Source organism: Gallus gallus, chromosome 6, assembly GCF_016699485.2.
Source record: "Gallus gallus isolate bGalGal1 chromosome 6, bGalGal1.mat.broiler.GRCg7b, whole genome shotgun sequence".
Taxonomy (NCBI): Eukaryota; Metazoa; Chordata; class Aves; order Galliformes; family Phasianidae; genus Gallus; species Gallus gallus.
The window spans coordinates 24979906-25007262 of NC_052537.1; the positions used below are offsets into that span (position 1 = coordinate 24979906).

The window sequence follows — 27357 nt, forward strand, 5'->3', positions numbered from 1 at the left end:
TGAAACAAGTAACCATATGTAGGGTCAAACTGCTAAGGTTACCTATGCTGAGCTTACTCACCTCAGTGCAACAGTGTATCTCATCTCCACATAGTTGAAATCCAGCATCCTCCTCTATGGCTACGTGGAGCAGACAGGCAACAATTCCTGTCCTTCTGCTACAGAAATTAGGGGCACAATCTACTAAGTCCGTGCAGGTGTGCCTGCTCCATGTGTTCAGCTGTGGCCAATGCAGCAGGAAGGACTGATACAACAGGTGGGAGCAATCACCATTATGGCCATTTTTGGTCTTTCTTGGTCCTAGCACAGCTGTACTAAATAAAAAAATCTTATACAGATCAGTATTGGGAAATATGAAAGTCTGTGGGGAAACACGCAGCTTTTCCCCTTCCATGAAGGGACAGCACCTGATGTAGAAGGTGGTTTGTTGGAGGCAGAGCTGTGGCTCCCTTGGCAGTTCTGAAATGCCAGGCCAGACCTCAGCCTACCACCTGTGGTGTGGAGTGCGCCATGTTGAGGCCGGAGCCCCGCTCTCTGAGGCAGGAGTACGTGCAGTAAGATGGCGGCCAGCCTCGAGCAAGGCCTTGGCCAGAAGGCAGCGTGCCGATGCTGGCCTAGCAGACACAGCAAGCAAGTCCAGCTGCAGCAGAAGCGCGTATGGGATCCACATAGATATCCTGCACTGGGTATTCCACAAGTCCAACTCCGCCGAGCACCTCCACGACGACAGCACCCAGCCTTGGCTACATCCGCCCGCCTGATCACAAACACGGCCTTAACGCGCCCTCCCGCACCACAGCCTCACTACACCTTTCCCTGCACGCAGGCGCAGCGCCCCCTCGCGCCCCGCCCACTGGCCCGGAAGCGGGAAATTGAAGCGCTGCCGGCGGGCCGCTCGGGCGGGTGAGGGATCGTGTGCGTTGTTTTTGCTTGGCCTGGGGTGCATCGATGGGTGGTTCCTGCGGGTTGCTTTTCTCTTTGGGCTGCTGCGCCCCGGCCTTCCTCCTGCTTCCCTAGGGGGTGGAAGGCCTCTCGGGGAAGGCTGCCGAGCGCGGTTCCGCCGGGGGCTGTAAGCGGGAAGGCAGGCACGCAGCGCCAGGGGCCGGCATGGTGTGCTAAACGCGGTACTGAGGGGTGCGATTGCTTGCAGGATTTTAAAGGGGCTTCCGTTTTGAGGTTCCTAGTTGCAGTTTTTAGGTAAGCTGAGGCTGTAGCTGACAGTTTCCCACCTGCAGCGTGGTCAGTAGTAGGTGGCTCATGAGTGCTATGCGAAGTATCACTGCCAAATGAATAAGGTAGAGTTGGCTCATGCTGAGAAGCGTGCCGTTTCCACTGAGGTGCTATTCTTAGCATAGGGGAATGTGTGCTTTTACTCCAAATTTCCAGCTGTGTGGCAGCATCCCCACATAACCCCCAGACAGTGGATTATTTCATGCATCTGGGTACCCAGTTACTATTTTAAATGGAAAAGGTTGGTCATACAGATGGACAGCAAAAATCTTGTGGCTCCCAGCAATCCTTTATCACTGCTCGGCATGCACTTCAATGAAAGGACTGGTTCTTAACAACCTGGCTTTGTAAAGGTTGTACCTTCGAGTCAGACGCGCAGCAGGGATCACTGAGGTTAAGAAAATACGGTTGCTTTGGAGTGAGGGTTTTTGGATGAGTTGTATGTTGTGGGATCTGACCTTTGCTTTACAGGCATTCTAAGTCCAAGTGGTTCATAAGTTCTCCTGCTCCCCTGTAACAATTTGTAACCATTAGAAAATAAACCACAGTACTTCTTACTGGAGCTTTTTACTCATTTCTGCAGCCCCGTGGCTCGCTATAATCAGGTGAGAACAGCACCACGCAATTCACAGGTTTTCAACAGGAACTGCTATCTGCATTGAGATGGAGGAAGCAGCATGTGGTAAATTGACGTCTTTGTGCCATACACCAAAGGATTCTGGGACAGCAGCTCCACAGAGGACTAGTTCAGGAAAACAGGTATAAAGACGTACAAGTCCTAGTTTCCTTGGTTCCCATGTACATACAGTGATCTTCTGTGACTTCTACTTGCATTTGAATATAGTACAGTCTGCTTTGGTGTTTCTCCTACCCTGCACTATAGAGATGCACTCAAACCTGTCATAGTGCGTATCATTAAAAACTGGAGCTATGCTGGATAAGGCTAGGTTGCAAATCTCCCTTAACTAATCCTCTCCTGGGCTTTAGGATTTCTCCATGGATAAAAACATTAGAAATTATAAGTACATTTGTTAATTTGTTTTTAGATGTTTGTTTCTGAAGGACTTTAAGGCGTGAACGAGTCAAAGTTATATACATAATTTCAGATACTCTTAAGTTTTACATAGATGTTTTGTACTAGTACTAATAGAGGAAGAGTGTGTGGTAGGATGCAGTGGTAAGAAAAATATATCTTTATCTCCATTAAACAAGAGGAGAAATGGAACTAGCTGGAATTAGCCACGTTGAAATATGCCATGTGTCTTTACACAAAGACTAAGTGCATTAATCAAGGTTTACTTAAAGGATTGTACACACACACATCCATATATGTATATAAATAAACAAGGCAATGTGGATATATATTCTTTGTAAATCGTAGCTGTGTGCAAACACACCTGATAGGAAGGAGTTAACTTTTAAGTTTCCAAAAGACTGGCAATTCAGAAGTCTGTCTTGTAGTTGTCTTTACTTATGACATATTCTGTATGGATAAAAAGTTCTTTGAAATTTGATCAAAGACAAGTGTTTTTTTTTCTTGTTCTTCGTTTTCTTTAGCCAATGAGTGCAACTCTAAGGGAACGATTAAGGAAAACAAGACGTTCATTTACTGCTAATTTTGCAGTGGCAAAGCGGCTCAAGGTAGACACTGAAGAAAAAGACTGCACAGATGTTGACAATGGGTGTCTGCCAAAGATAGGCATGGATTGTTCCACATTACAGGATGGTTCTGAATGCCTGGAACAAAACTGCACTGTAAATACATATTTCAAAAGTCCATTACAGGAGAACAATCTCTGTGAATCAGCAGAGAACGTGGTAAGGGTTGATCTTGGTCAGCAGCACTCCCTAGGAGAAAAAGTGAGGCTGATGAAACAAGTGAAAGAGAAGGAAGAACTACTTCGAAGGCTCAAACTGGTCAAGATGTACCGATCTAAGGTAAGGACAACCTCTAGAAAAGCACTTCTAAATCACTCTTTGAAGTGGAATTGAGTGGTGTTGTCACTTACTGATTCAAGCCACGTTTAATTGTGTAGTGTTTGTATACTAGCTCAGTTTAAAGCATTTAATAAAAATAGATCTGCAGGGTATTAAAATCATTTTGCATTTGCAGAAATGTTGCTGTTTTTTTTTCTGTTTTTAATCCCAATTCCAGAACAACCTGTCTGAACTGCAAGCTTTGATAGTGAAATGGAGAAGCAGTACCCAGCTGATGCTGTATGAGCTGCAGGCAGCCTTTTCTGCAGATGGCAAGAAAGTGAGTCTCAGTCAGCTGATAGATACTTTTGGATTGGAAGACCACTTATTACATTACAGCAGAGCAGAAGAAGATTTTGTAGACACATAATCTACTGGTGCAAAGCTTTCAATTACACACATGCATAAGCAAAAAAGACTGAATGAACTGATAAACTAACAAGTGTTGATCATACACCAGACTTTGTTTTGGTAAGAGGATTTCTCATGAGAGCTTGTGAAACTGTGTACTTAGATATGGTAGGCTGTAAAAACCATTACTGTATAGTAAAAACTGAACTTATGCAGACTGTGTTGGAGAACTGGCTAGAGAGCTAGGTCAGTGAATTATCTAAAATAAGATGAAATCACATAATACTTTAAAGGTAGAAGGCAGACAGTTGTTTGATTAGTCTTCATGGTTTTAAGACAGAGGGCAAGTTCAAATCAATTATAATTTCTGTTGATGTTCACATGGGGAGAAGGGTTCAGTTCTTTGTTCATGGATAAATCCTCAACGTCCAAATTTGTTCCTGCTGCCAGTCAGTTAATGACAGCATTTTGCGAGTCAGGTAAAGATAACTTAATTTTCATGTTAATATTCTGGAACTGCAATTAGATATTCTTAATAGCTTTAATTATTGCTAAGGGAAATATGCCATAATGGCACTGATCTTTGTCCAGACAGTTGTTTTTAGGGGAACTCCCAGAGCTTTTGGTAATAGGAGAGCAAGAAAATTGCAACTGCTGTCTGTCTACTATACCAGCTCATTTAAGAGCTGAGGCATTCTCTCTCAGGTTCTTCAATTACAGCATCATTTACCTTTCTGCAGTAACACTAAATAAAACTTCAGCATTTCATTTATTCTCCAATAAACACTGTCTTTTCAAAATGTTTTACTCTTATTATTTCAACTTGAAATTGCTTATTTTCTCACTTCTATGCATGCATTGTGGTGACTTGTCTGCTTTTATTTTCCTTCTTTTATTCACTGTAACAGTATATAGATCTGTCCTTGATCTACTGTGCTTCCTATGTAAATATATTTTTTTTAAGTATAACCACGTTCTTTAATTGCTGTAGCTTCACTGTTGTTTACATGTGGCAATTACTCATTAATAAGTAATTTTGTACATACCCTGAGGGAAGGGGAAAGAAAGTCACAGATGAAATAGTCCACTTCAATATTGTTAGGGATCATTAAATTGAAGTTTGCAGCCACAGTTTGGTTTTAGGAATACTGAGTGGCACTGCCCATTGGAAATTAATGAAGAACAACCTTTATTACTGATCATATTTTGGGTATTAATAAATGTCTTCTGCCTCTTTAGCTTACTAATACAAGATGAGGGGACTTTCTTCTGGGGCCAGTTCTTTTTCCTATGACCTTTGCCAAGTTTGGAATTCTTTTACTTCTAAGGAAGTTTCAGCAAGAAGCAAAAAAGCTTGCAGGAAGAATGGGGATGTAATTAGAATCCCTTAAAAGTCTGAGATGATAAAGCAAAAGTGTTTGTCACAACAGAAGTACTTTTCATTACAGGTATAGGATTTTCCTGAACCAAGGTATCAAAGCTATTAATACTCTCCCAGAGGAATAATTTTAGATTTTATGGGAATTTATGAAAGGTAGAGAAAAACCTGACATGAAGCATAGAAAAGGGAGGTAATTTGCAGATGCAAATTTACTTCTTTCTTGCACTACTTCACAATATCCTATAACTGCATACTAAGGAAATAGAACAGGTGTATTTCTAACTTGTAGAATGATCATCTTTTATTTTCTGTAGTAAGCTATATGATTTATATAAGAGCAGAAATGCATCACAGAAGAAAAAACAATGTAGGTAAGATGAGGTACAAAACATATGAAACAAACATGCATCTTTCCAAGTGATGTTATTTTAGAAGAAATAGAAGAACAGAAGATGATATTTGCTGAAAGACAAGGTCAGAGAAAAAAGGTATATGTCCAAAGTCATGTTCTCATAATATCTAGGACTGGGATTTTTAAAGAGTAGGGAATGTTTTTGATCTTAATCTTTCAGCTTCTGCTTGAAGAATGTCAAGGTGTTTTTCCTGTTCCTCTATGAGACCTCGTAGATGTTTCTGCTTCAGAATCTCCTGGTAACGCCGCTTTGCAATCCTTTCAGAAATATGCTGCATGTCTGCATAAAACAAGATACAAGTCAGCCTGTACATATAGTGGATGAATAGTCTATAAACATATTGGACTCACTCTGGGTTCATTCCAATTTCTGTATAAAATAAGCACACATTTTTCAAAAAGGCTCACAGCTGGACTTAAGGGTCTTTATAATAGTAAATAAAGCAAAAAAACATTTAAAAGGCACTGGGTGCACTTCCTTTACTTTTTAACAAATACCTAATGCTGTGAAAATAACCATTTGACTGGTGGAAAGAACCATACAGCTTTCCCAATAAGGGATATCCTTCTAAGCTTCTTGTTTCTTTGCTCCCTTAAGTATATGGAAAGAAGTGTGTTGAACAGTCTTAGAAATAAAAGTCTGTTGTATAATGAAGATATTAATGACTATAATATTTTGCCTTCCAGTAATTAAATCAACTTTGGTTACAGGAGTATCGATCTGTAGGAATGTTCTTATGTAAACAATGTTAAAATTGTCGTGGTACTGCTAATTATGCACCTGAAGTAATAAATAAACGTTCCTTGCCCTTTAGTGGATGCTGGTGGAGAACAGGGCTGCCTAATGTTGGAGATATTATCTGAATGTTCTTTCTTTGTGACTTAAAGTGCATTACTGTGACTCACCAGCTGCCTGAGAGATATGCCTCCTTTCTGAAACAGACACAAGCGTTTCCTTCAGCTCCAGGCTCAGCTCATAGTTTGCTTGCTCTTTTAAGCTGATGCACTTCTCCAACTCTTTAATTCTCTTCTGCTGTTTTTTCATATTCTTCTTGTGCAACTGTGCATTTCCAAATGAATAAAACAAATACATGAGATTATATGAAAGCTTTTCAAACTTCTGATGGAAGCCTATAGTCTTCAACACTCCATACTAGCTCAATTTTTTTCCACACATTTGGATCTGACCAGTAGCATGTTCTAGCTTTACTTTCACACACTGTATTTCAGTATGCTTTATGGTGTTCAAATAGAAGTAGCAGACAAGAAAGAAAAATGCATGGGTCAAGGAGGGAGAAAGATTAAATACAGAACAGGCAAAGCAGGAAAAGGAAGTCAATGAAACCAGTGCAATGAAACCTTTTCGGCTGCCAGGTGCTGCAGAAGGTAGTGCTGCTGTGCTAAAGCTGTCTGAAGGGCTGCACAGGGATAAAGTAAATACTGAAGATTGAAAAGGAACTTAGAGAAAATGGCAGATGATGGCATTTGCAGTAAACTGCAGAAAATCCAGTGGAATCCCTTGGAAAAAAAAAGGATAACCATAATTTAAATGTTAAAATAGATATGGAAGCAAGCAAATCAGGTTACTGAGTCTGTTATTTTGAATATAGGAAGGCAGTGATATTATGAGCAGACTTGCTACTAGAGAGAAACATTAAGCAGTGAAGATTTGAAATGACTTCATTACAAATAGAATAGTGACTTTTATAGACAGTGATTTGTAAGAAGTGATAAGCAGGGCTGCGTTCAGATTTTCAAGAAGGGAGACATTTAATTCCAGGAACAAAGTAGATTTATGTCAAACTGCTTCCAAAAATGCCAGAGTTTTCTAGCTGGCTATTGGCTACGGTGCTGCTATGATGGCTCAGGGCAAGCTGAAACTATTGGAAGTCAGATGAATAAACACAGGTATGTACATTGGTTGCTCCAAAAGCAATGCCTCCTATTTATTTCCATGGAAGTTCAACAGATGCAGAGAGCATAACAACACTATTTGATAGAGCAAATTCTCAGCTACCAAAGACACTTCTCCAATATATTCACCCCCCATTAGCTGTGCGTTTTCACCAGTGATGAAAAAGAGCCTGCATGCCATGATCATAAAAACCTGCACCAGCAGAGGTGACCCACTGTTGCTGCTGCCACCGCTGAAACACACCGCCCACCACCTCACTGTACTCACATCCACTGTTTGGTCTCCATCAACGTTCAGCAAGCATCGATAAATGTCAGTGGGAGCTATTTTTCCCACATGAAGGAATTCAACGACACACCTTTGCTTCATATACACTTCCCTGTCAGATGCCAATCTGTCAGACTGTCCCTCTGCTGCCATCTGTCACATAGCAACAACACACAGCGGAATATTGGTAGGAAGGTTCAGCCTCTACAGTCATTCCACCAACATCCACTTCTCATATCATGGACCAACATAATAAAATAGGAAACATTATTTTCATGTATTCATCAGCTCATATACTCATCTGTGCACACTGTTGTGGCTATGCTTCACCAGTCCTTGAGTTAGCTGAAGAGTTAGTATGGCTACATCAGTTACCATTATTTCTTAAAAACACCTTTTACTACTAAAGCAGAACAGTTAGGATATGTCTCTGAAAGGAGGTGGTTCACTTTGGGGATTTACCTTATCCATGACAGCAAGAGTCTGCTCCATCACTGCGATGCGGTGGGCCATGTAGCTATCGTAGTCCAGCATGGTTAGGAACTGAGAATTAAAAACAAATATATCAGCTGTCAAACCTGTTCTGAAGTTTCACGCCTGTAAAGGTAATCATACTAAGTGAAATTTAAAAACAAAAAGCAGAAAACAAAAAAGCCAACCTACTTTTCTACAGTGCAAAACCTTACTAGTCATCATAAATTGACATCTTAAAGATAGTCTTTGATGCTGCAGGAATACTAGACCATACAGCTGTTAAAAAGCTAGTATAATTTAATGCAAACAAAGACTAAACAAATTGTTGTGATTTTTTAAACAGCTAAACACCAAGCTATACTTTTATTTATAAGGTAGTCTAAGCACAGGAGGTGACAGTAGACACGTTTCTGTAGATACAATATTCATCCTTCTAGAGTACCAACCCATCAAATTAACAGATAAAAGTTTTGTGCAACAAAATTCACTGTGGTCAAAATGTAAATTAGAGAAAACTCACAAGCTGACGATCTTTTGTAACAGGTAGGGTTACAATATCCTGAGCCTTCTGATTAAGATCTTCTATTTGCATTCTCATTTTCTTGTGCTCCCACTCCAGTTGAAATATCCCCTTAGAGAATTCTTTGCATTCCACCATGCTAGCAATTTTTTTTTCTACTTGATCCTGAAAAAAAGAGATTATTCTTATGGAATAATTATTTGAAACAAGGGCAAGGTTCCAAAGTTACTAGATTAGTAAGGAAAATATGCCATAGTATACACTAACTTCAGAGGCTCTAGATGGCTATCTTCTGTGGAATGTTATTCCCTTTTGTGTCCCATGTCACAGCCTGGGATCACAGAAGGAAACAAAGGAAATTACAAATAACAACACACTCCATCTTCTTATATTTTACAAGAACACTAAGGCATTTCACCTCTACAAAATACACACTTAAGGTATTCCGTAGTTATTAGTGAATGACTTGTGCAGGAGCAGTAAAAAAAACTTATAGGTCGAATGCCTAAGACAAACATCAGTGAGTATGAAAAACTGTTCCAAGTATAAGTATCACTTTCACCTTAGATTAAAAGTTGTATTTTTTTATTAAATCTTACTGTAACCTAATGTCCAACATGACTACATTTTGCCTTGAGGAAATTTTAGGACTTGTGCCCATAATATTAATATTTTCTATTTACAGCAAGAGCGTACGTGATGTTATGTCTAAAAACTGTTGTCATTTCATTCATCTGAATTGTACTGATCAAAGCAAGCAGTCTATATTGCAATCTATATATCATAAGAGACATCAGAAAATTCTCACCATCTTTTAGTTTACAATTGACATTACTGCTTTGAAACTAGGAATTACAGAAAGAACAGTCTCTGAAAAACAATGTTTGTTTAAGAAACTTAGATTTTCTCCCTTATAAATTACCATGATATTGCAATTCAATTCTTCAATAATACTCTTTTTAATGAAAATGGCATCAGCGTAATCTGGGATCTCAGTACTTTCCACTTCTACCTGTCCTTGTTTTAGCAAAAACTGGAAAGTCAAGTTCACTTGAAGTTTTATCTTCTCCTCCTGCAGCCTAAAATGGCAGAAAACAAAAGCAATGCTTAGTGATTTCATCTTGAATATATAAATCCTCTCACGATTTTAAAAATGTTATGTTTATTTCAAAATGCTTATAAATGCTATGTTCAAGTGGGGCTTACTCTTTGACACCTTGTCTTTTATTCAATCCCCAAATTACTTCAGAGTTAGCAACTTATTTCCATATATAAAGTTGCCCACACCTAGATTCAGTTTAACACACTCTAGCAGATGTTCTGAGAGAAAACGCCCCTACTGAACAATAATAACGATTGCCAAGGAAATGAAGGAGACTTCCAGCCAGCACCTTTTTTTTTTAAGGTATTTTTCCTGAAGTTTTCTCCTGAATGATAATGAATATGAGAAATGTTTTATATATAAAAAAATGGAAATCATTTCAGTGAAATCAGGTGTCATGTGACTGAACAGTAAACTGCAAACAGAAGTGATCACTGTGGCTTCTCTGGGCCTACATGAGGAACAATTAACTAGACCAGCTAGCTCACCTATGGCCTTAAAGGCTTTTTGGTTATCTCTGTATAATACAGCTTTTGGGGTAGTGAGTTTGCATTGAAGACCACGCTGCCATCCTTACTGACATCATTATTTCAAGTGCTAAGTTAAGACTGGCTTCAGCCTGCTCACACATACTGCAATCCCACCAAACCTCTCAAATATCTTAGCTCTTTTATATGAATTCTAGATAAAAGAACACAGCTGTGTAATTCTGCATGTGACTGTGATGCTGGAATATTAAAATGTAGCTGAATATAGAAATGAAACAAAATTACCAAATGAGTTCTTTGAAAATGTTTTCTATTTTTGAGCTCATCTTCTCATTGTCATCTATTCTTCTTTGGAGAAAGACCTCAATTTCTGCCAGAATTAGGGCCATCCATTTCACCTGAACAAGGGACATCATGACATTCTAAAATTTTCCAACTTCATACGTTTGTCAGGATAAGCAAGAAGAAAGAAGATAAGATCTGAAGACAACACATGTATGTGTAAATATTCTGCCTCACAAAGTTCAGTTCACATGCTGATCAGAAAATAATTTATTCTATCTTGGTCAAATGCATTTGTCTCTGGAGATTTCAGATTCCCACCTTCATGCTTTTAAGCTAAACAAATAGTCCACTTGAGCTTTCCAGAAAAACTCTCTATTAAGAATTGCTCCTGGTGCTACAGAAGTGGTTATGCATTGGTGCAGATGTGGCATGCTAATGGAAGAGAAAGACTCCAAAAGATTATGAAAATGAAATACCTTAATAGTTGTTTTTTAATATGAAGAGAGAAAATATATATTTTTTAAAATGAAATCATACCAAGGTCACACATATCTCTATCAAATCCTATCATGTTTATATGGTAATGTTTGCCCTGAAGAAGAACTAGAGCTGGTTTATTTTGTTCAGAGTAACAGAAATGTCAACAGAAGGTGGCCAGACGTAACCTACCCAATTAGATGCAGCTTATTTATGCTGCCTATCCACTTCACCACCAGCCTAACATTATTTTTGAACTCCACAGAAATTTTAAGTAGTATATATTTTGAGAAGTATAGTGGCAAAATAAAGCATTTACATACCAGCTGCTCACTCTCCAATTTATTTCGCCTAGCTAGACAAAACTTTTCCCATATGGATGGATCTAAACCATTAGGCATGTGTTTAGGATTATCCAGTTCATCCATGGCTTTCATTAAACGGCTGAGTGCATCTTTGTAATCTTCAGCTGAGACTGAAGAACTTTTAGAACGGTTTGCAGTGGCCAGATATATTTCTGTCATTACAGTCCTAGTGTACATACACAGTACATACAGTGTTTACTTTTATTATTACATAAAAAAAGCTTACATACAACTATGAACATTTCATACTCTTAACCTATTGCAAAGAAAAAAAAAGTAAAACTACATCTTGCACAAAATAAGAATGTTTATGAGAACTGATGATTGTTTAGATTGCATTTAAAATATATTTTGTAGTGTAAACTAGGAAACGTAAGTGTTCAAAATAACAATTGTTAGTATGATAGGAAATAATAAAAAGAAGGCAATGTACTGATTATCAAAATAATTGCTAATTATTTCAATAATCCAAATCTTATTCTTGAAACATGGGAAATACTGGTATGTAAGCAATTTAAATCAGGGTGATCTTACCTTGGTCGACATTTGTAAAGTTCCACAAGTTCACCAAGAAGACTAGCAGGAACATGAGCAAACTCCTTCCTAAAACCATATTCCAGATTCTACGAGGGAAACAGAAAGCTTCCTCATCATCACAATGTGATTCTTTAAAATGCAGCAACTTGCTCATATCTTAGTTTACTTTGTTAGTGACTGAAATTAAGTAGTGATGGAGAATATATATGCATATAAAACTTTCAGAAATGGTCTAGATTTCCTCCTGAAATGCATGCTTAAAAAACTGAACTCATCCCATGCTTAAAATACAGCGTGTTATTCTCATTACCGAGACACAGCAATAACTGTTTTAGTCCTGAATCTGCCCGTGTTTATCTGGGAGTCTCACCTTATCTTCAGCTATTGCATTATCATATTGGTCTGTGTAAAACTCAATTTTCCTCTTTGTAACCTCCACTGTTCTTGCTATCTTGACCTGCAGGAAAACCAGAGGATTTCAAGAATGAAACTCAGCCAGCAGAAGCACTGATGAAACTGGCACCTTCTCAATTCTAGAGAATACCTATGAGCCATTTTTAAGAGCAGTATAACGCTTTCTTCAGAGGGTTATTTGTGGATACAGCTTAAAGGTGAGCAGGTTTGAAATTCCTATATTCCACAAATAAGAAAATTGTGTACTAAGTATTGAAATCTAGATCTACTACTTGCGTTCCCCAATCTTTTTGTTGACTGGTATATGGTTTGGAAAAGACTGGTAAACTCATCAGTGAATTTAATCTTCTGAAAAGTCTACAACCACTTTATACACTGGGCATGTTCTGCTTCAGTGGTCAGATACTCATGCTATCTCTACCTATGCTTTGAACTGGCAAATACAAGTCATGTGGCCCTGGACTACATTAGCCAAGCCAGCAATAAAACGTGATTCCTGTAAGCATCCTTTGTGTGCATTTTTCTCATGTAAATAGCATCATTACTGGTCCTAACAGCTTGATACTGGATACTAAAAAATATTGTGTATAACAAAAAAATAGCAGCATGTCCTTTTCAATGTATGGAGCTTTACCAAAGAATGCCAGATGAACCAAGAGAGCTAGCTCCTCAAAACCATACATGTTTATAATCTACGTCTTATGTACATCTTAAGAAAATGTCAACTGCTCCATAAATTGTCAGAAAATCATTCATAGCAAAATTTTGATTTGGATAGAACAGTTTTCAGAAGAAATTGTACTCCAATTACACATTTCTCCTAAGCATTCCAAACGATAACTTACTTTCTCTTTCTGCTTCTTTACCAGGAAATGACGAAGTCCAGCTTCTCTGCTGTCCAACTCCTCATCCAACAGTAACGAATAAGTAAGATTGACAATTTTGAGTTCTTCCTGTGAAAAGACAGTAATAAAAATTATTAACATTTCTGCTGCACAGAGATAGAGATGAAAAATTATGTTCTCTGCCATACCTGATAGATGACCTTCTCTAAATTCACTTTCCTTTCAAAGAGTTTGCACACAGTCTTATCGAAGTTTTGTGTCATTTCCTGGATGGAAGCTTCAAGTTCCTCCAATTCATTTTTCAGTGTCTGGGGAAGAGAAGGACAGAAGAAGAACAAGTGTTTCATCTGTAAGAACAAACAAACTCTGATATAGTATACTGGGGTATGCTGGAGAATGCATAATATAGAACGATATCTCTTCAACAGAAAGGTTTTATTTTGTTCCTTTAAGTTTTTATAGCTCTGCACTGCTCCAGAGCCATCCAATATCATGAATGCATAAGCAGTAAACAAAATATCTGAAATTAATATAATCAGAGTTTTTTTTTTTTTGCTAAATATCGCTTCAAAGGATAAATGACATTATTATTTGTGTATGGCATCACCAACTCCAGGAATGCAACCTGAAAAAAAAACATTTTGGGAATACTGGTATATTTGGAAATGAAAAGCACCTTTTGTCAAATATCACTAGTTTTGGTACATGCAAGTTATTATGAGTACAGACTGCCTTTTCTTACTGTCTAAGCTATGACTTACATAATGCATCACGTGATACTTGTTATTCACTTGTTCTTCATTTGTTCTATTTATTAGTATCATTTTAGAAATAGATCCTGACAAAAATCAGAAGCTTTTTTCATTAACAAAACCACTCCTTTTCTAATTTACCCTTCTATACTTTTCTTTTTCTTCATTCAGCTCTTTGACTTTTTCCTCATATTCTCTGAATATTTTCTTTTCTTGAGCAGTCCATTCATCTTCAGGCTTGGATATAAAAGAAGGTGGAGGAATATCCTGAAAGTATAAAAGAAAAATATGCTTCAAAAGCAGTATTAAGTCGCCATGAGCACACTAGGAAAGAAGAATACACATCAATTCTAACAAAGGATAGTATTGGTAGCTATGGTTCAAGCTGTAAATCCAAGTAACATGGATGTTCTGTCTCTCTGGTCTGTTGCTTTTAGTGCATGTATATAATCCTGTTCTTTACTAGTTAGTTACAAGAATTTTCTAGTGAATCTTGTACAATACAAGTATGGTGTACTCAAATATACTGTTTGTCAGTACAAGATACATGCTTTCTGTACAGACTCCCAATTCTAACTCCACCTCTAAGAACAGTTCTAATTTTGTGAAAAAAATCAATCCTAGGAAGAGAACACAAGTCTGCCCTTTATATTTTCTGTGACACTCCTTCACAATCTTCCCTTCCTTTACTAATCTAATAACTTTCTTTGCTGAGTTAAATGAAACATCATAAGATCACAGCCATGGGTAATAGACTCGTCCCCCCCAAAAAAAGTTGTTACAGTGACAATACTAGATTATGTTCCTATAGCGTTCCACTGTGATAGGAACAGTAGTTGATGACAAAATGCAGGCAGTAGAGTCACGTATACTTGAGGCTACTATATGTCTAGACAAATTCCAGAGGAGGTCATAACACAATAACAATTCTACAATTCTCTTAACTTCTTTTATTACTCAGATTGTAAATATTTTCTAGCTGAAATTCACATTCACTTAGAAATTGACAAGCTATCTAAATAATACGGCAGAAACACAGCTTACAATTTTCAAGATATCCTCCTGCTTGACTTCTAGCACTCCACCCATCATGTCATTAAGAGCACGCTGTCGTTCATTGTCCTGGGAAAAATGAAAAGTGCATATATTTAAAGAATGCACAATAAGTATATTAGTTGCAAGTTTTGGAAATTGTAATATTGCAGTTCACCTCTAGAACATCACTTTTAATGCTCTTTGAAGGTGTGTTAAATACACCAGAAGTCTCAGAATTTCTCCTCATGATAATATACCAAATAACTTACTAAAACTGCAATTTTGGCAGCTTTAGAAATAGTACATATGCATAAACTACTCCTGCCCAGTTGGCAGGCTAGGATGAAGAAAGCTGTAGTGCCTTACTGTCTATCTCTTTGGGGGCTAAAACCATCCTCGGCTTTTCACAGATGTGTTTTAAAGCCAGAGGAATGCTTTATGATCATATAGTGATCTCCAAAGAAGAGAAGTCAGAGAACCTCAACCATGCTATACTAAAGCCCAAAGCTCTTGACTAAACAGCAGCATACATTTAGAAATGTTTCTAGTCCTAAGTCTCCCAGTACGGCGTTTTACATTGCTACTAAGCAAATTTTTAATAACTGGAAGCATAACACCAAATCTTTTTTTTCCACCCAGCTGGTCTGTGTAATCTGAAAGTAAATGAAAATGAGACAGAAAAGGCATACTTCGTTATTACTTAGCATTTTTACATTTATCCTCCTGTACTACATTGCTGGTATATCCCACTGCAGTGTTACATAAGACAAACGAGTGACAATGCTCTGTTCAGTACAAAAGATGCTACTGTAAATACCAGAGAAGCAAGGTGTCTTTCCATTTCGAGTCTGGTCAGCATTTCTGCTTTCTCTCTCTCTTGTGGAGTCAAGTATTTTTCAACCTTAATCTGAAAGTAGGAAATCATGTCCTTATCAGAGTTCCAAGCATTTTCTTTGAACATTACCACACACAGACTAAGAACATTTGGAAAGATGGTGTAATAGGCTTTTTTTTTCAAAAAAATATAATTATATTTAAGTCCTGCTCTATGATAACATACATCATGAACAAAACTGTTCTCTAGAACAGCTCCAAAAGTTATATTCAAAAAAGCTAAAATATGAACTATATCAGCTTAGTTGATGTTAGTTATGTTTTGAGCATTTATTTATTATTTATTTATATATTATCAATCTTATGTAGAAGTACATCACTAACTGTGCTGAAGTGCCTAGATGCTTAGCTCAGAGACTGAAAGAAAATAAAAGAGAAATTCTCATGTATATAAGTTATTCCTGTCAGAGTAGTTCAAATCTTATCCCCGTTCTTGGTTATAAGTTCTACCATAATTTATGAATGATTATAAACTTAATTCAGTATTTTGTTCATTTCTGAGTGACTTATTAGGAATTTTCTACCTTAAAAAGTTAGGAAAGAGAAGGGAAGGGAAAGGAAGGGAAGAAAAATAGCCAGAGGGGTGACGTTAAGTGCACAGACACAATCTGTTTTAATGCTTTTCAGTACAAACAATGGCTAGAAATAAAAAGAATCCAAGAACTGTATTTGTGTGGGTGAATGTGAAAGTTTTGTTTTTCAGATACCTCTGAATCCTGAACAGTGAGCACCTGCTCTGGGTTCTCATCACATGTAAGACCTGGCTCCCACACTTCCACTTGGAGGTCAAGTTGTGCCAAGATTTCTCGGATCCTTAGGTTTCTTTCTTTAATTCGTGCTATCTCCTGCTCCTTTTGTTGAGCAACTATGTCAAATTCCTTATTAAAAGCTGTTTTCACTTTGTAAATGATGTCCTGAAATATAAGAAAAACTCATCAAACAGCAATGCTGCACAGGTCCTATCCTTCCATAATTAATACTAGTTTGGAATCATAGATGTGTGTATTTGCATGTGTGACAAGGAAACTTGTTAATCCTTCCCTGTTATAAGGGCACAGTCCAAGATTTGTTAAGTGGGCAAATTACCATTTTTTTCATTTTTTTTCTAGAAATTTTTATTCCTTTTCTACTACATGTTTGCCATTTAACAAGGATTCTGAAAAAAACAGCTTTGCCAAAACAAAATAAAAATTAGGCTGCCTTCTTGCTATTTTTCCACAGCCTTTATCTTTGAAGCACCTTCCTTCAGACAAAGTAAAAACTACACAATTCTAAAGACTGTAAAACACAGGTGAAGGGAGCAGAATGAAGTAAACACTTTTCTTATTTTTAAGTATTGTAGCTTGTAATTTTGATATACTCTAGTGTGATTTTCTGCCTGACATCTGTAAGTAAATGATTTTTAAAAGCATATATCCTTAATGGACAAATCCTTCCTTTACCCTACACAATTGATCTCAGCAAAGCAAAGTAATATATAGAAAGAGAAAAATCACGTGTGTCTCCTACTGCATCAGTTTACTGAACTGAAACATGAAAAGAATTTCAGTTCTATCATCAAGCTTTATATGTAGAGTTGCTTAGATGTCTACAATTTGTATTACAATAATTACTTGTGTCCAAGATTATTTAATAGATCACTAATATGGTAATAAGTTAGGATGTAATAAAGCAGGATGGCAGATAAGGTACAATGTTGCTAGGAGAAAAAATGTTCTGCTCAATTCCTAGCCAGCCATCTGACAATCACCAAGCTCATTGAAGTGCTTCTACAATTAAAGATACGATATGCATCCTTAAAGCCATATGGTAAAGTGATCTTGTTGAATTCCAGCTTATATTTAAAAGATGAGTGTTCCATGTGTTTCTCCCTCAGCTACTTTAAACATCAGTATATCTACCAGATTTCATATATTATAACACATAATCACTAAGCTCTGCTAGCATTAACAGCCTCAAAGAGCTCTAAGGAGGCAGTGCTTGATGCTAGTCTAACCATTTCTGCCTTTGTAGATCATCATCACTAGAAGCCAATTTTTTTTATCATGTTTATTACTAAATACACTGCAACTAGGGTGTAAGTAGTAAGAGAGTTTCATGTTATGAACAATAAATAACAGAAACATTAAATGCTCCTAATGAAAGCATGGTAATTTTGAAAATAATAAAACGTTCTAAGTATCCACCCCACCTTTAGTTCAGCAAAGAGTTCAATAGGCAAAGAGGACGTTTTCAGAGAGCAGGCTGAGATGTACAAGCTAGCTTTGTCTGTACAAACTCTTAAACTAGTGAACAAATGCAAAGACCCTCAAATTGGATTACCAGTTTTGTACAAATGTTTTTCTTCCAGACATAAGCTGGCAAGTCCATATGGTGGTCCTCAGCGTCTTTATCAATAACATAGTGGGATTGAGCATACCCCCAACAAGCTTATAGATAACACTAAGCTGAGTTGACACAATAAAAGAGACACCATCCAGAGGCTTGAAAAGTGGGCCCATGGAAGCCAAGTGCAAGGTGTTAAACTTGGGTTGGGATAGTCCCAGATTTTACACGGAGGATGGTAAGGCACAGAAAAAAGTTGCCCAGGTAAGCTGTGGATGCCACATCCCTAGAAGCATTCAAGGCCAGATCATACAGAGCCCTGAGCAATGCGATATAGCAGGTGGCAACTCTGCCCATGGCAGGGGTATTGGAAATAGGTGGGTCTTCATGTCAACTCTAACCTAAACAATTCTATAAATCTACAATGAGCTTCTACTACACCATGTGCAATTACCAGCTTTCATGATCAGAGATCTATGCAACACTCCATTGTGCAGTATAATTATGCCCCAAATCTAACAATGGCTGTGACCTCTATGTGAACCAATAGATGTTACAGTGTCACTGCAGTAACAAAAATTTAAGTAGTCACCTTCAGTAATACTATCTGATTGATTTTCTGCTCCCTGGAGTGCAAGTCCAATTGGTGGTAAAGTATAGATGTGTCTGCACCATACTGAGAACTCAGACTTCCAACCAGGCAGCAAGATGCAGTATCACCAGCCATGACTTCTGTATTCTCTTCTTTAAATAATACAGTCTTGGACTTAGTCTCCAGAACTTTTTCCTGAACCTGAATATTACAAAAATAAAGCTGCATTACTTTGCACACAATCCTGTGGTATTTGTATAAAAATATTCTAGAGGTCATATTCAACAATTAAGCATTGCCCAGAAATCAAAATAATTTGCGTCATAATGATCATATCTAGAATACTGGGTCCCAGTTGTTGGGTTCTGTAGCACAAAGATGTACTGGAGCAAATTCAGTGAAGAGCCACTTAAACACTTAAGAATTGGAAGTACCTAACATATGAGGAGAAGCTGAGAGAGCTGGGATTGTTAAGCCTGAAAAAGCAGATTCGGAGGGGAATCTTACTGATGAGCATAAAAACCTGATGGTGGGGGCTTAGGACAATAGAGCTGGACTCCTCTCAGTGGTGTCCACTGAAGTCAAGAGAAAATGGTTGCACATCAAAATATAGTAAGCCGAATTTAAATACAAGAGAACATTTCTAAAGTAAGGGTTGTCAAACATGGAAACAGGTTGCCCATGAAGGTTATGGAAAGCAATGCTTTGAGACATTCGAAACTTGAATGGACATGACCTGGAGCAAATTGCTTGGAGCAGGAGGGTTGGATCAGATGACTGTCAGAGGGCTCATCCAAACTCAGCTACTCTACAATTCTGTAATATTGATATATTTATTCTGAGTAAAAACACATTTCATCTTTACCTATCTTTTTATTTCTATTTGGACAATTTTTACAGCAAGAAAATCAAGCTTACAAATGTATCTCTGTAAAGAATTAAAACGCCTGTTCAGAACATCCTGATCTGAAACGTTGCCCAGAGAGGTTGTGTAGTCTAAGGAGATATTCAAAACACCTGTGCAATTTAGTTTAGGGAACATGCTTTAGCAGGGAGGTCAGAGTAGATCTTCAGAGATCCCTTCCAACCCCTGTAATCATGTGATTATATCAAGAGATTGTAACCTTAAGGTCAGCTGCTTCAATATTCCTTAAGCGCAGAACTTTCTCCAAAGTTCTAAGCTCTTCTTCATCACGTTTCTTCAGTGGATAATTCTTCACTTCACAAGCTATATGGAAACACTATTCAAAATAAAAACAAAAACAAAACAACAAAAAAAGCAAAGTAAAAGGTCTTCATAAAATACCCATTAATTAATTTGTTCAGTACATGAATGCTTAACAGTTGCAGTGACTTCCTAAAATCTGGAATAAAATAGACATTATAGTAAGAAAAATACAAAGATCACTTGCCTTTTTGGCAGTGAAAATGTTTGACCTAATTTATTATTTTTTTTCTTACCTCCCTTTAACAATTTCTGGATACAGCCTCTTTATCTGGGGAATTCTACCAGAATTACATTTTTGTACAATGACGTGGTCTTACACCACTGTTTCAATAATTCAGTATAATTAATGTCCCTCTACTCAAAAGAGACAAAATCAATGTTAAATTTTGCTGTTATCTTATGTGTAGTAGAAGTCATACCAACTATACAGAGAAAAATAATATTTACTAAACTTTTAGCAAAACTGTATAAGAATATTCTCTGAGATCAAGGAATTTAGGAGTTACTTATTTGCTTATCAGCACTCTTACCCACCCTGGAAGATAAGACTAGCTAGGCTCAGAAAGCAATAACGAAAAATTTGCACAAGCCCTAGGAAGAAGTTCTTTACCACACCACATGTAAACCAGACAGGTGTTATACAACTATTTAGTTTGTCTCTCACCTAAAGGAATGAATAAACTAATGCAGAAAATTAGGTGGAAACCAGAGGTTACCTTAACTGCCCGTCCTTTTACACACATGGAATCCCAGCATTCATGTTTGATGACATCCTGCAAGTAGCAGTTAGCTAAAATCTCCATTTCAATCTTCTCCCTTACCTTTCAAGATAAAGAATATAGAACAACAAGATGTGGTGCAAAACAGGTGATTTGTATCAAGGTACTGAAATAAACACAAATCAAAAGAATTACTAATATTTCATTATATTGGACTGTCACAGCTACCTTTTCCAAAAACTTGTATCACGTAATGACAGGAATAATTTTAAGAACTTATGAAAGTTAAGATCTTATGAAAGAATGTTCCCAAGGACACAGTGTCAGAACTGTCAGAATTCCAATTAGCAGTGTCTGGATAAACAGCTTTAACTACTTCAATAAGTGATTTAAAATACTTTTTTTTTTTTCCCCCTGCTTCTCAGCAGTGAACAGCAATTTTAAGACTACTCTTTGTTCTTCAATTATTCTTTTTAATTCTCACTACTAGTTTTAAAACATTCCCCCACTGCACCCTGTCCCCACCCTTCTATCATACCCTGGCCACTTCGTGTTCAGCCTCTGCTTCTGCTCTTTCCTGTTCTTCCATATCCAGGTTGAACTCCTGCTGTCCCAGTTTCTCAATGTCTGGCACCTGTTCATTTTCATGCATCATTTTCTGAATCTTATTTTATACAAAAGCATAAGAAAGATTAATTAAATGTGAACAGATGAGATGCTATTTTTAACTGCAAAACTTAATACCAGAGAAAATGATTTTAGTTAAAGTAATGACTTCTATTTATTTCTGTGGAAACTAGAACAGATGCTAAGAGCACAACAACACTACCTGATAGAGCAAATTCTCACAGAACACTTTTTCAACATAGTCATCAATCACTATTAGAAAAAGGTAGACTCAGGAAACAGGTGGGAGGAATGGATCTTATCAGCATATATAAATACATTATAAATATAAGTATAGGCTCTTTTCAGTGGTACCTAGTGACAGGACAAGAGGCAATGGGTACAAATTGAAACACAAGAGGTTCTAGCTGAGCTTCCCCCCCCCCCCCCCCCGTGAGGGTGACGGAGTACTGCCATGGGTTTCTGAGAGAGCTCATGGAGTCTCCATCCTATAATCAAAATGTCTGGACTCTAACAGAGCACTGGAGCTGGTAGCCATAAAATAAGTGGTCTTAAAAAAAATAATCAACAACAGGTAAGGGAATCATCATCCTTTTAAGAAACTCACAGTTTTACGCAGCTTCTTAATTCCCATTTGAAGCTTTTCCTTCTGGTTGGCAAACCTCTCAGTCTCTTCTCTAATGTCCTAACATACAAATATATTGTTGAAAGAGACCAAAAAGGAGACAAGAAAAAGAAAAAAAACATTGAAGTAATCTAAAGGAACATTATCTGTAAAGAAAAAGCCAGAGGGAAACAACTGAAACAGACAATGCTAATATTCAGAGGATAATTCTTCGAATTGCTCAAGAGAAAAACTGTACAACCAGGTTACATTGTAAACTGGTCGCACAGCAATAGGGCTTAAAATACATATGAAGTAAATAATCACAAGTGAAATGATTACAGACACATTGAACTGGGTAAAGCCTACTCCCAGAATTTGTTAGGAGTGATATGTTCCTTAGATTTTTCATTATCAGTAAGCACTTCCAGTGGAATACATAAAAACTGAAGTAAATTAACACCTGCTACTTGTTTTCAAAGCAGAGAAATTGTTTGCTGCTACAGTGCTCCTCATTCATCTCTTAGGAAAAATTACAGAATTGCTCTCCAACTCCAGAATTTGCTTTCTAGAATAATTCTGCAGCTTTACGTAAGATGCTGGCTACTGCTTGCATGAAAGTGGAGTATGATTCTTACATTGGATGGAGCCCATCCTCTAAAAGTCAGATGCAAATTTTCTAAATCATTAACAAGCATCTTACACCAATCTAGGACCATTAAACTTTGCTTCTTATCACCTGTATCGAGAAAATATTAATATACATGTGGAAGTTTTGTGGATGCACAGTCACATGGATTTGTCATAAAAAATTATAATGCAGAAACCAAAACATGAGTGGTGACATCTAAGAAGAAACAAATGTACACCTGGGAGTGGGATGGAGAAGATCCTACTTTCAGTGGCAGGTGGCTTGATGTCAGCCACTTGTGAAACTGTATCAAATTTGGAAGATCATTTCTGAGATACAGAAATTAATGACACTTTGTACAAAGCAATTATTTTGCTATCATTCAGCCCCAAAAGCTGGACAAAATGCACTGCTCTGGCTCATGTCATAAAGAACCTGCTAGAAAGCATAAATTCATATTTCTGAAAAAACCCAAAAATCTATACTTACTAGAGGCTCTCAAAGCATTAAATCCCCTCTTCCCCTCTCTACAAACTGATACTTTGTGTATTTTTACTTTTACATATATCATCCTTACCTCATTCTTAACCTGAAATAAATCCCAGGGTCGTTTTTTTTTTTAAACAATTGTCATATAGTTGACTATTAGTTTAATAGCGTTGTAGAATTTGTTATTATGACCCCCTCAGAAGAAGAGAACACCTTCCTAGTTTCTGGTACTGATCTTCTATGCAACACTTTGACACATTTAGAAGTAAATATCTTCATACATTTCTAAAGGGAGACAGGTTTTCTGGTTATCAACTTTACTCCATGTGTAGAAATGGTCCTTTGGTCTTTAGAGCTCCTATTTTTCTGGGTGCCTGCCTTAAAACGCCTTAAAATACCTTTACATTTTTAGAAACGACATCCATTTACAGCATTTAGTTCAGCACTTAAAATGGCTACTGGCTCTTGAAAACTTTGGTATGAAAATACCTTCTCTGTTTTCTGACCTAACCAGGTCATCTCACTAGCACTGTCTGAATGCAAACTTGTAAAGCTTCCATCTTCTGTCACCGCTGCACTGGAAGGCTCAAGAGGTGACTTCTGGAAACAAAGATATAAAAATTCATCCCAAGTACTTAGATGGAAGGAAAGAGAACAAGAAATAAAAATAAACAATTCACTCACATTAGAAGCAACACCACCACCACTGAATTCCAGAGGGTGTTAATATGTTTACTTCCTAATCACCATCTAGATTTTGTACTGCAAATTATGCTATTATGTAAATACTTCCGACTACAATAGAATAACTGTACTTAACTCTGTAATCACTGCCCTGCTTCATTTCAACAGAAAAACATACAAGCAAGTCACGATGTATAGCAATATTACACTGTGAATGACATAACTTCACGAGGAGAAAAAACAAGTAAAAGCAAAGATATGAAAATTATCTTCTCATAAACTTCCATTTTCTTGGTAATACTGTTCCATAAATTAACAATTAACCATAGTCAATCTGCCATGGGTATTCTACTAATATAGAAAGATTAGAGTTGATTGTTTTTCTTTTTTTAAAGACAGTAGTTGTACAAAATTTTAGGATAATGACCATATGCTTTCTTCCCACCAAAATTAAGGAAACACCTTAGATTTCTCTTCTGGAAGCGACTCCGATGTGGATTCTGACTCAAGCTGCCATTCTGCCATCAATCTTAAAACAGCATTTTCATCCGAAATAGACTTGTTCAGTATAGTAAGAAGAGAATGCCAGTGAAAATCAGCTTCTTTAACTTCAATTTCCTTTATCTTCCTATTAAATAGTAAAGGAATTGATATATTTTTGGTGAAATTTTATGATGAAAATGGAGGAATTTTTAAATATTCTGTAACATGTCTATTAAGTTTTTTTTTAAACGTGCCTATACAGTGTTTTTACTTATAATTCAATGTTGTTGGTATTCTAGAACTAAATGAAGTTTCTACAGAATTAGAAATTTTCAGATGGCTTACTTGAAAGTGACAAGAAGCCCATTACCTGTAATACATGTATTTATCAGAGGATACTCATATCTTGTACTGCAACCACTCTCAAATTACAAGACATCCTCCACAACGTCATGAGTTGGGGAGACCACCTCAACAGTTGAAAGGAGTAACTGTACCCAACAACTCAATCCAATTCTCCTTATTTTGAGACTAACCAAAAGGAAGTATAGAATCACATGTAGATGCAAAAATTAATCTGCCCAGATCCCAGAATTTACACCATCAATATTATTCTGTCACTTTATACATACTTCCATTTCAGACACACCAGGGTGCCATCATTTTCACCATTAACCAGGATGAATTTGCCGTCTAGTGAAAATACCATGGATCTGATTCCCCCTCCTTCATATGAGTGACAATAGTTTTGAGCAAGTATTTCCTAGAAAAGTCACAGAAACAGTTCAGCAAATACAACTTTCTAATGCATTATGTCTGTAAACTATGCCACTTTATTTTTAGATAAAACTCTGAAGTGTCAATATGAAGTAAATAAAATACTAGAGTGTGAGTTTATAATTTTTGACTGGAGGTAAAAATAATTATTGTATACAGATTTTGTAGGAGATAAAGAAGAACAGTAAACTCATGTTTAAACCCAGAAAACTACTGGAGAAGAAAATAAGGTATATGTGTTATCATATTCACATACATTATAAAAACAATTGCTATGTCAATTCATGTTCAACAAAATTTTTTCCTGAAACATCTTATATATATGTGAATAAGAGTTTACTGTGAAATGAAGTAGCTCTCACAGGTCTTTCAGGTGAAAACCAAACTAAGCCTGTGCCTACATGCCCACCTACCATAGTAGAAGTATCATAGATGAACAAAACACCATCCTTTGCTGCTGATGCCAGCCATCGGCTGTTGGGTGACAAACAGATGAATCCTGCTCCAAACTGATTGCTAGGAATCATCTTTTCTGATAAAAATACTGGTGGATCTTCCAAAATGCTCTGTCAACCAAACAGAATGTTAGCAGCAGTTGGAATAATTGAAATATCCATGCCATTTTGAGGAGACTAACAATAGCTTTGTGGGTTGCCTATCACACACCTGCAAGCTGCATGAGTTTTGCATACAAGAATTTGGCTTTTTCTGTCATAAAACAAAGATATTATGCTAGGCTCCTGAGTAGTATACTGAAAGCTGACATCTAAGAATGGAGTAGATGCTTTAAGTGTAGAAAGAAAGTTTTTTTAGCTAATATCCTGCTACATATTTACTTCATATACAACCTTTCTTCGCTGGTACTTCAGCATGACTCAAAATAAAACAACTTTCAGGGATTTACCTGCTTAGAGAGATGGTATTTACAGATGAAAGGTGCACAGGTACAGTAGCCATACACAATATCATCCTTCAGTCTGACTGCTGAACTCAAAGGGTACTCCAGATCATATTGCTCCTTTTTAATAGCACTAACATTTAGCATTCCTTGATCATTAACATACTTATCAATATCTAAAAGATTGATAAAAGAAATAAGGAAAAAGAGACATCACCACCACTAATGCAAACCAAACAATCTCAAAGAGTAAGTATGAGTTGTTTTCAAGGAGTCTGTGAGTTAAGATTCATAGCTTCAAACACTAACCCTGCAAATATAACACACTGCAAAGATATACCAAGAGAGTTCTGAATAAGTACTATCAACAGTTCAGCCACAGTGATGTAAAAATTTGTCTGATTTAGCCAGTTTCTTTGGTATTACATAAGCAGTGCAAACAAGTTTGCACAGAGGCTCACATCATTACTTTCAAAAGGGTATTTTATTCTTTTTGATTGTCTAATCTGAGCTTTCAAGAGACATTTGACATTACGACTGATGCAAGAAATGTAGATTCCCAGCAACTTCAAAAATCATACTCCAATTTAATTGACTATGATTAGGTTAAAAATTAGTCTAATGTGGTATATTTGGAGAAAATGCTAACATCGTTGAGAATTCCTTCTTAGAAAGATTGTAAATGTTAGGGCCTTTTCAAAATTACTTATAAATAACTAGAAAAATCTGACATTAGGCTTAAAGCTCATTTTTCTCCACAAAAGGCTTTGCTAGTCACCAGTTGCATGGGAACAAGTTAATATTTTATAAATACAGTGGGATACTGGGAAACAAGTTAATATTTTATAAATACAGTGGAATTTCTGCCTGGTGCTTCTATATAGAAAAGTTCTAAGAACTGAATTACTTTTTAAGAAATGTCAACCTCTGACCTGTTCTTAAACTATTATATATCTGTTACAACTCTATGAAGAGGCTGGTGGGATTGATTCCACTTTGAATGTCTGATATACAAGTCTGCATATAGGTAATGCCAAGCACAAGGCTTCTTTGTGGTTCTTTGGGCATTTCCCACATGGTAGTAATAATAATAACAGTAAGAATAGCAGTAGTAGTAAGGTTGTTGCTTTGTGATTCTTCATGTCAAATACTTCCCTCCTTCCTTCCTTGCACTTCGCTCAAAATATCATAGTATTTCTGCTGAAACAATTCAGCTGACTTCAAGTCTCCAGGCAGCCATGGGAGAAGTGGTGGTGCAGAAGAACGTACAGACGAGATGAAGGAAGAGATTAAGACTGCTAGTATTTTGTGTAATGAATGGCAATAATACATTCTAGTCTTAGAAAAGCATCACAGAATATATATTTCAATTCATACCTTCCATGAGTGCTGATGACAGGCAAAAAATTTCCAGCCTTGTTTGTTGGTTCTCTGCTACACTAAGAAGCACTATCACTTCAACTAAGTTGTTCTTGAAGTCAGAGACTACTGAAAGACTCAGCACCTCACCTGCCAACACTGAAACACCATCAAATTATTACATCATGGTAACATTATTCTTACTAAGAAATTATGTGAA

General features: G+C 36.9%; 2 protein-coding genes across 5 annotated transcripts in view; one reads left to right on the forward strand and one right to left on the reverse strand.

Moving 5' to 3' along the window:
- Nucleotides 1-855: 855 nt before the first annotated feature.
- SFR1 (SWI5 dependent homologous recombination repair protein 1) lies at nt 856-6170 on the forward strand. 3 transcript variants are annotated; one of them, XM_001234167.7, is made up of 4 exons: nt 856-903; nt 1814-1989; nt 2788-3168; nt 3386-6170. In XM_001234167.7, the coding sequence occupies exons 2-4, from the start codon at nt 1894-1896 to the stop codon at nt 3575-3577; spliced, it is 669 nt and encodes a 222-aa protein (XP_001234168.3). In that variant the 5' UTR covers nt 856-903; nt 1814-1893; the 3' UTR covers nt 3578-6170. The 3 variants fall into 3 exon arrangements, with proteins under 3 accessions (XP_001234168.3, NP_001292029.2, NP_001292030.2); NM_001305100.2 differs by having other exon boundaries at nt 856-1197; nt 3386-4358; NM_001305101.2 differs by having other exon boundaries at nt 856-915; nt 3386-4358.
- Nucleotides 5219-27357, reverse strand: part of CFAP43 (cilia and flagella associated protein 43) — a 42577-nt gene continuing 20438 nt past the window's right edge. Inside the window, exons 14-40 of one of the 2 annotated variants that reach the window (XM_046943328.1) lie at nt 27156-27296; nt 25785-25954; nt 25294-25446; nt 24736-24866; nt 24083-24248; nt 23426-23536; nt 21820-21897; nt 21124-21249; nt 20583-20687; nt 19763-19879; nt 18639-18839; nt 16429-16635; nt 15645-15734; nt 14837-14914; nt 13934-14059; nt 13229-13348; nt 13041-13148; nt 12152-12238; nt 11779-11867; nt 11203-11410; nt 10403-10515; nt 9450-9606; nt 8528-8692; nt 7996-8076; nt 7534-7686; nt 6258-6411; nt 5219-5631 (exon numbers count right to left, since the gene is read on the reverse strand). In XM_046943328.1, the coding sequence (XP_046799284.1) occupies nt 5474-5631; nt 6258-6411; nt 7534-7686; nt 7996-8076; nt 8528-8692; nt 9450-9606; nt 10403-10515; nt 11203-11410; nt 11779-11867; nt 12152-12238; nt 13041-13148; nt 13229-13348; nt 13934-14059; nt 14837-14914; nt 15645-15734; nt 16429-16635; nt 18639-18839; nt 19763-19879; nt 20583-20687; nt 21124-21249; nt 21820-21897; nt 23426-23536; nt 24083-24248; nt 24736-24866; nt 25294-25446; nt 25785-25954; nt 27156-27296 (3593 nt within the window). In that variant the 3' untranslated portion in view covers nt 5219-5473. The remainder of the gene's footprint in view (nt 5632-6257; nt 6412-7533; nt 7687-7995; nt 8077-8527; nt 8693-9449; nt 9607-10402; nt 10516-11202; nt 11411-11778; nt 11868-12151; nt 12239-13040; nt 13149-13228; nt 13349-13933; nt 14060-14836; nt 14915-15644; nt 15735-16428; nt 16636-18638; nt 18840-19762; nt 19880-20582; nt 20688-21123; nt 21250-21819; nt 21898-23425; nt 23537-24082; nt 24249-24735; nt 24867-25293; nt 25447-25784; nt 25955-27155; nt 27297-27357) is intronic. The other variant, XM_015288714.4, reaches the window with a different exon arrangement.

What these genes read in the sequence shown, in the direction of transcription:
- SFR1 (XM_001234167.7), top strand. Translation starts at nt 1,894, where the DNA reads ATGGAGGAAGCAGCATGTGGTAAATTGACGTCTTTGTGCCATACACCA. An exon ending in GGACTAGTTCAGGAAAACAG is followed by an intron (nt 1,990 to 2,787) that starts GTATAAAGACGT and finishes CGTTTTCTTTAG; the next exon opens with CCAATGAGTGCAACTCTAAG. An exon ending in TCAAGATGTACCGATCTAAG is followed by an intron (nt 3,169 to 3,385) that starts GTAAGGACAACC and finishes TCCCAATTCCAG; the next exon opens with AACAACCTGTCTGAACTGCA.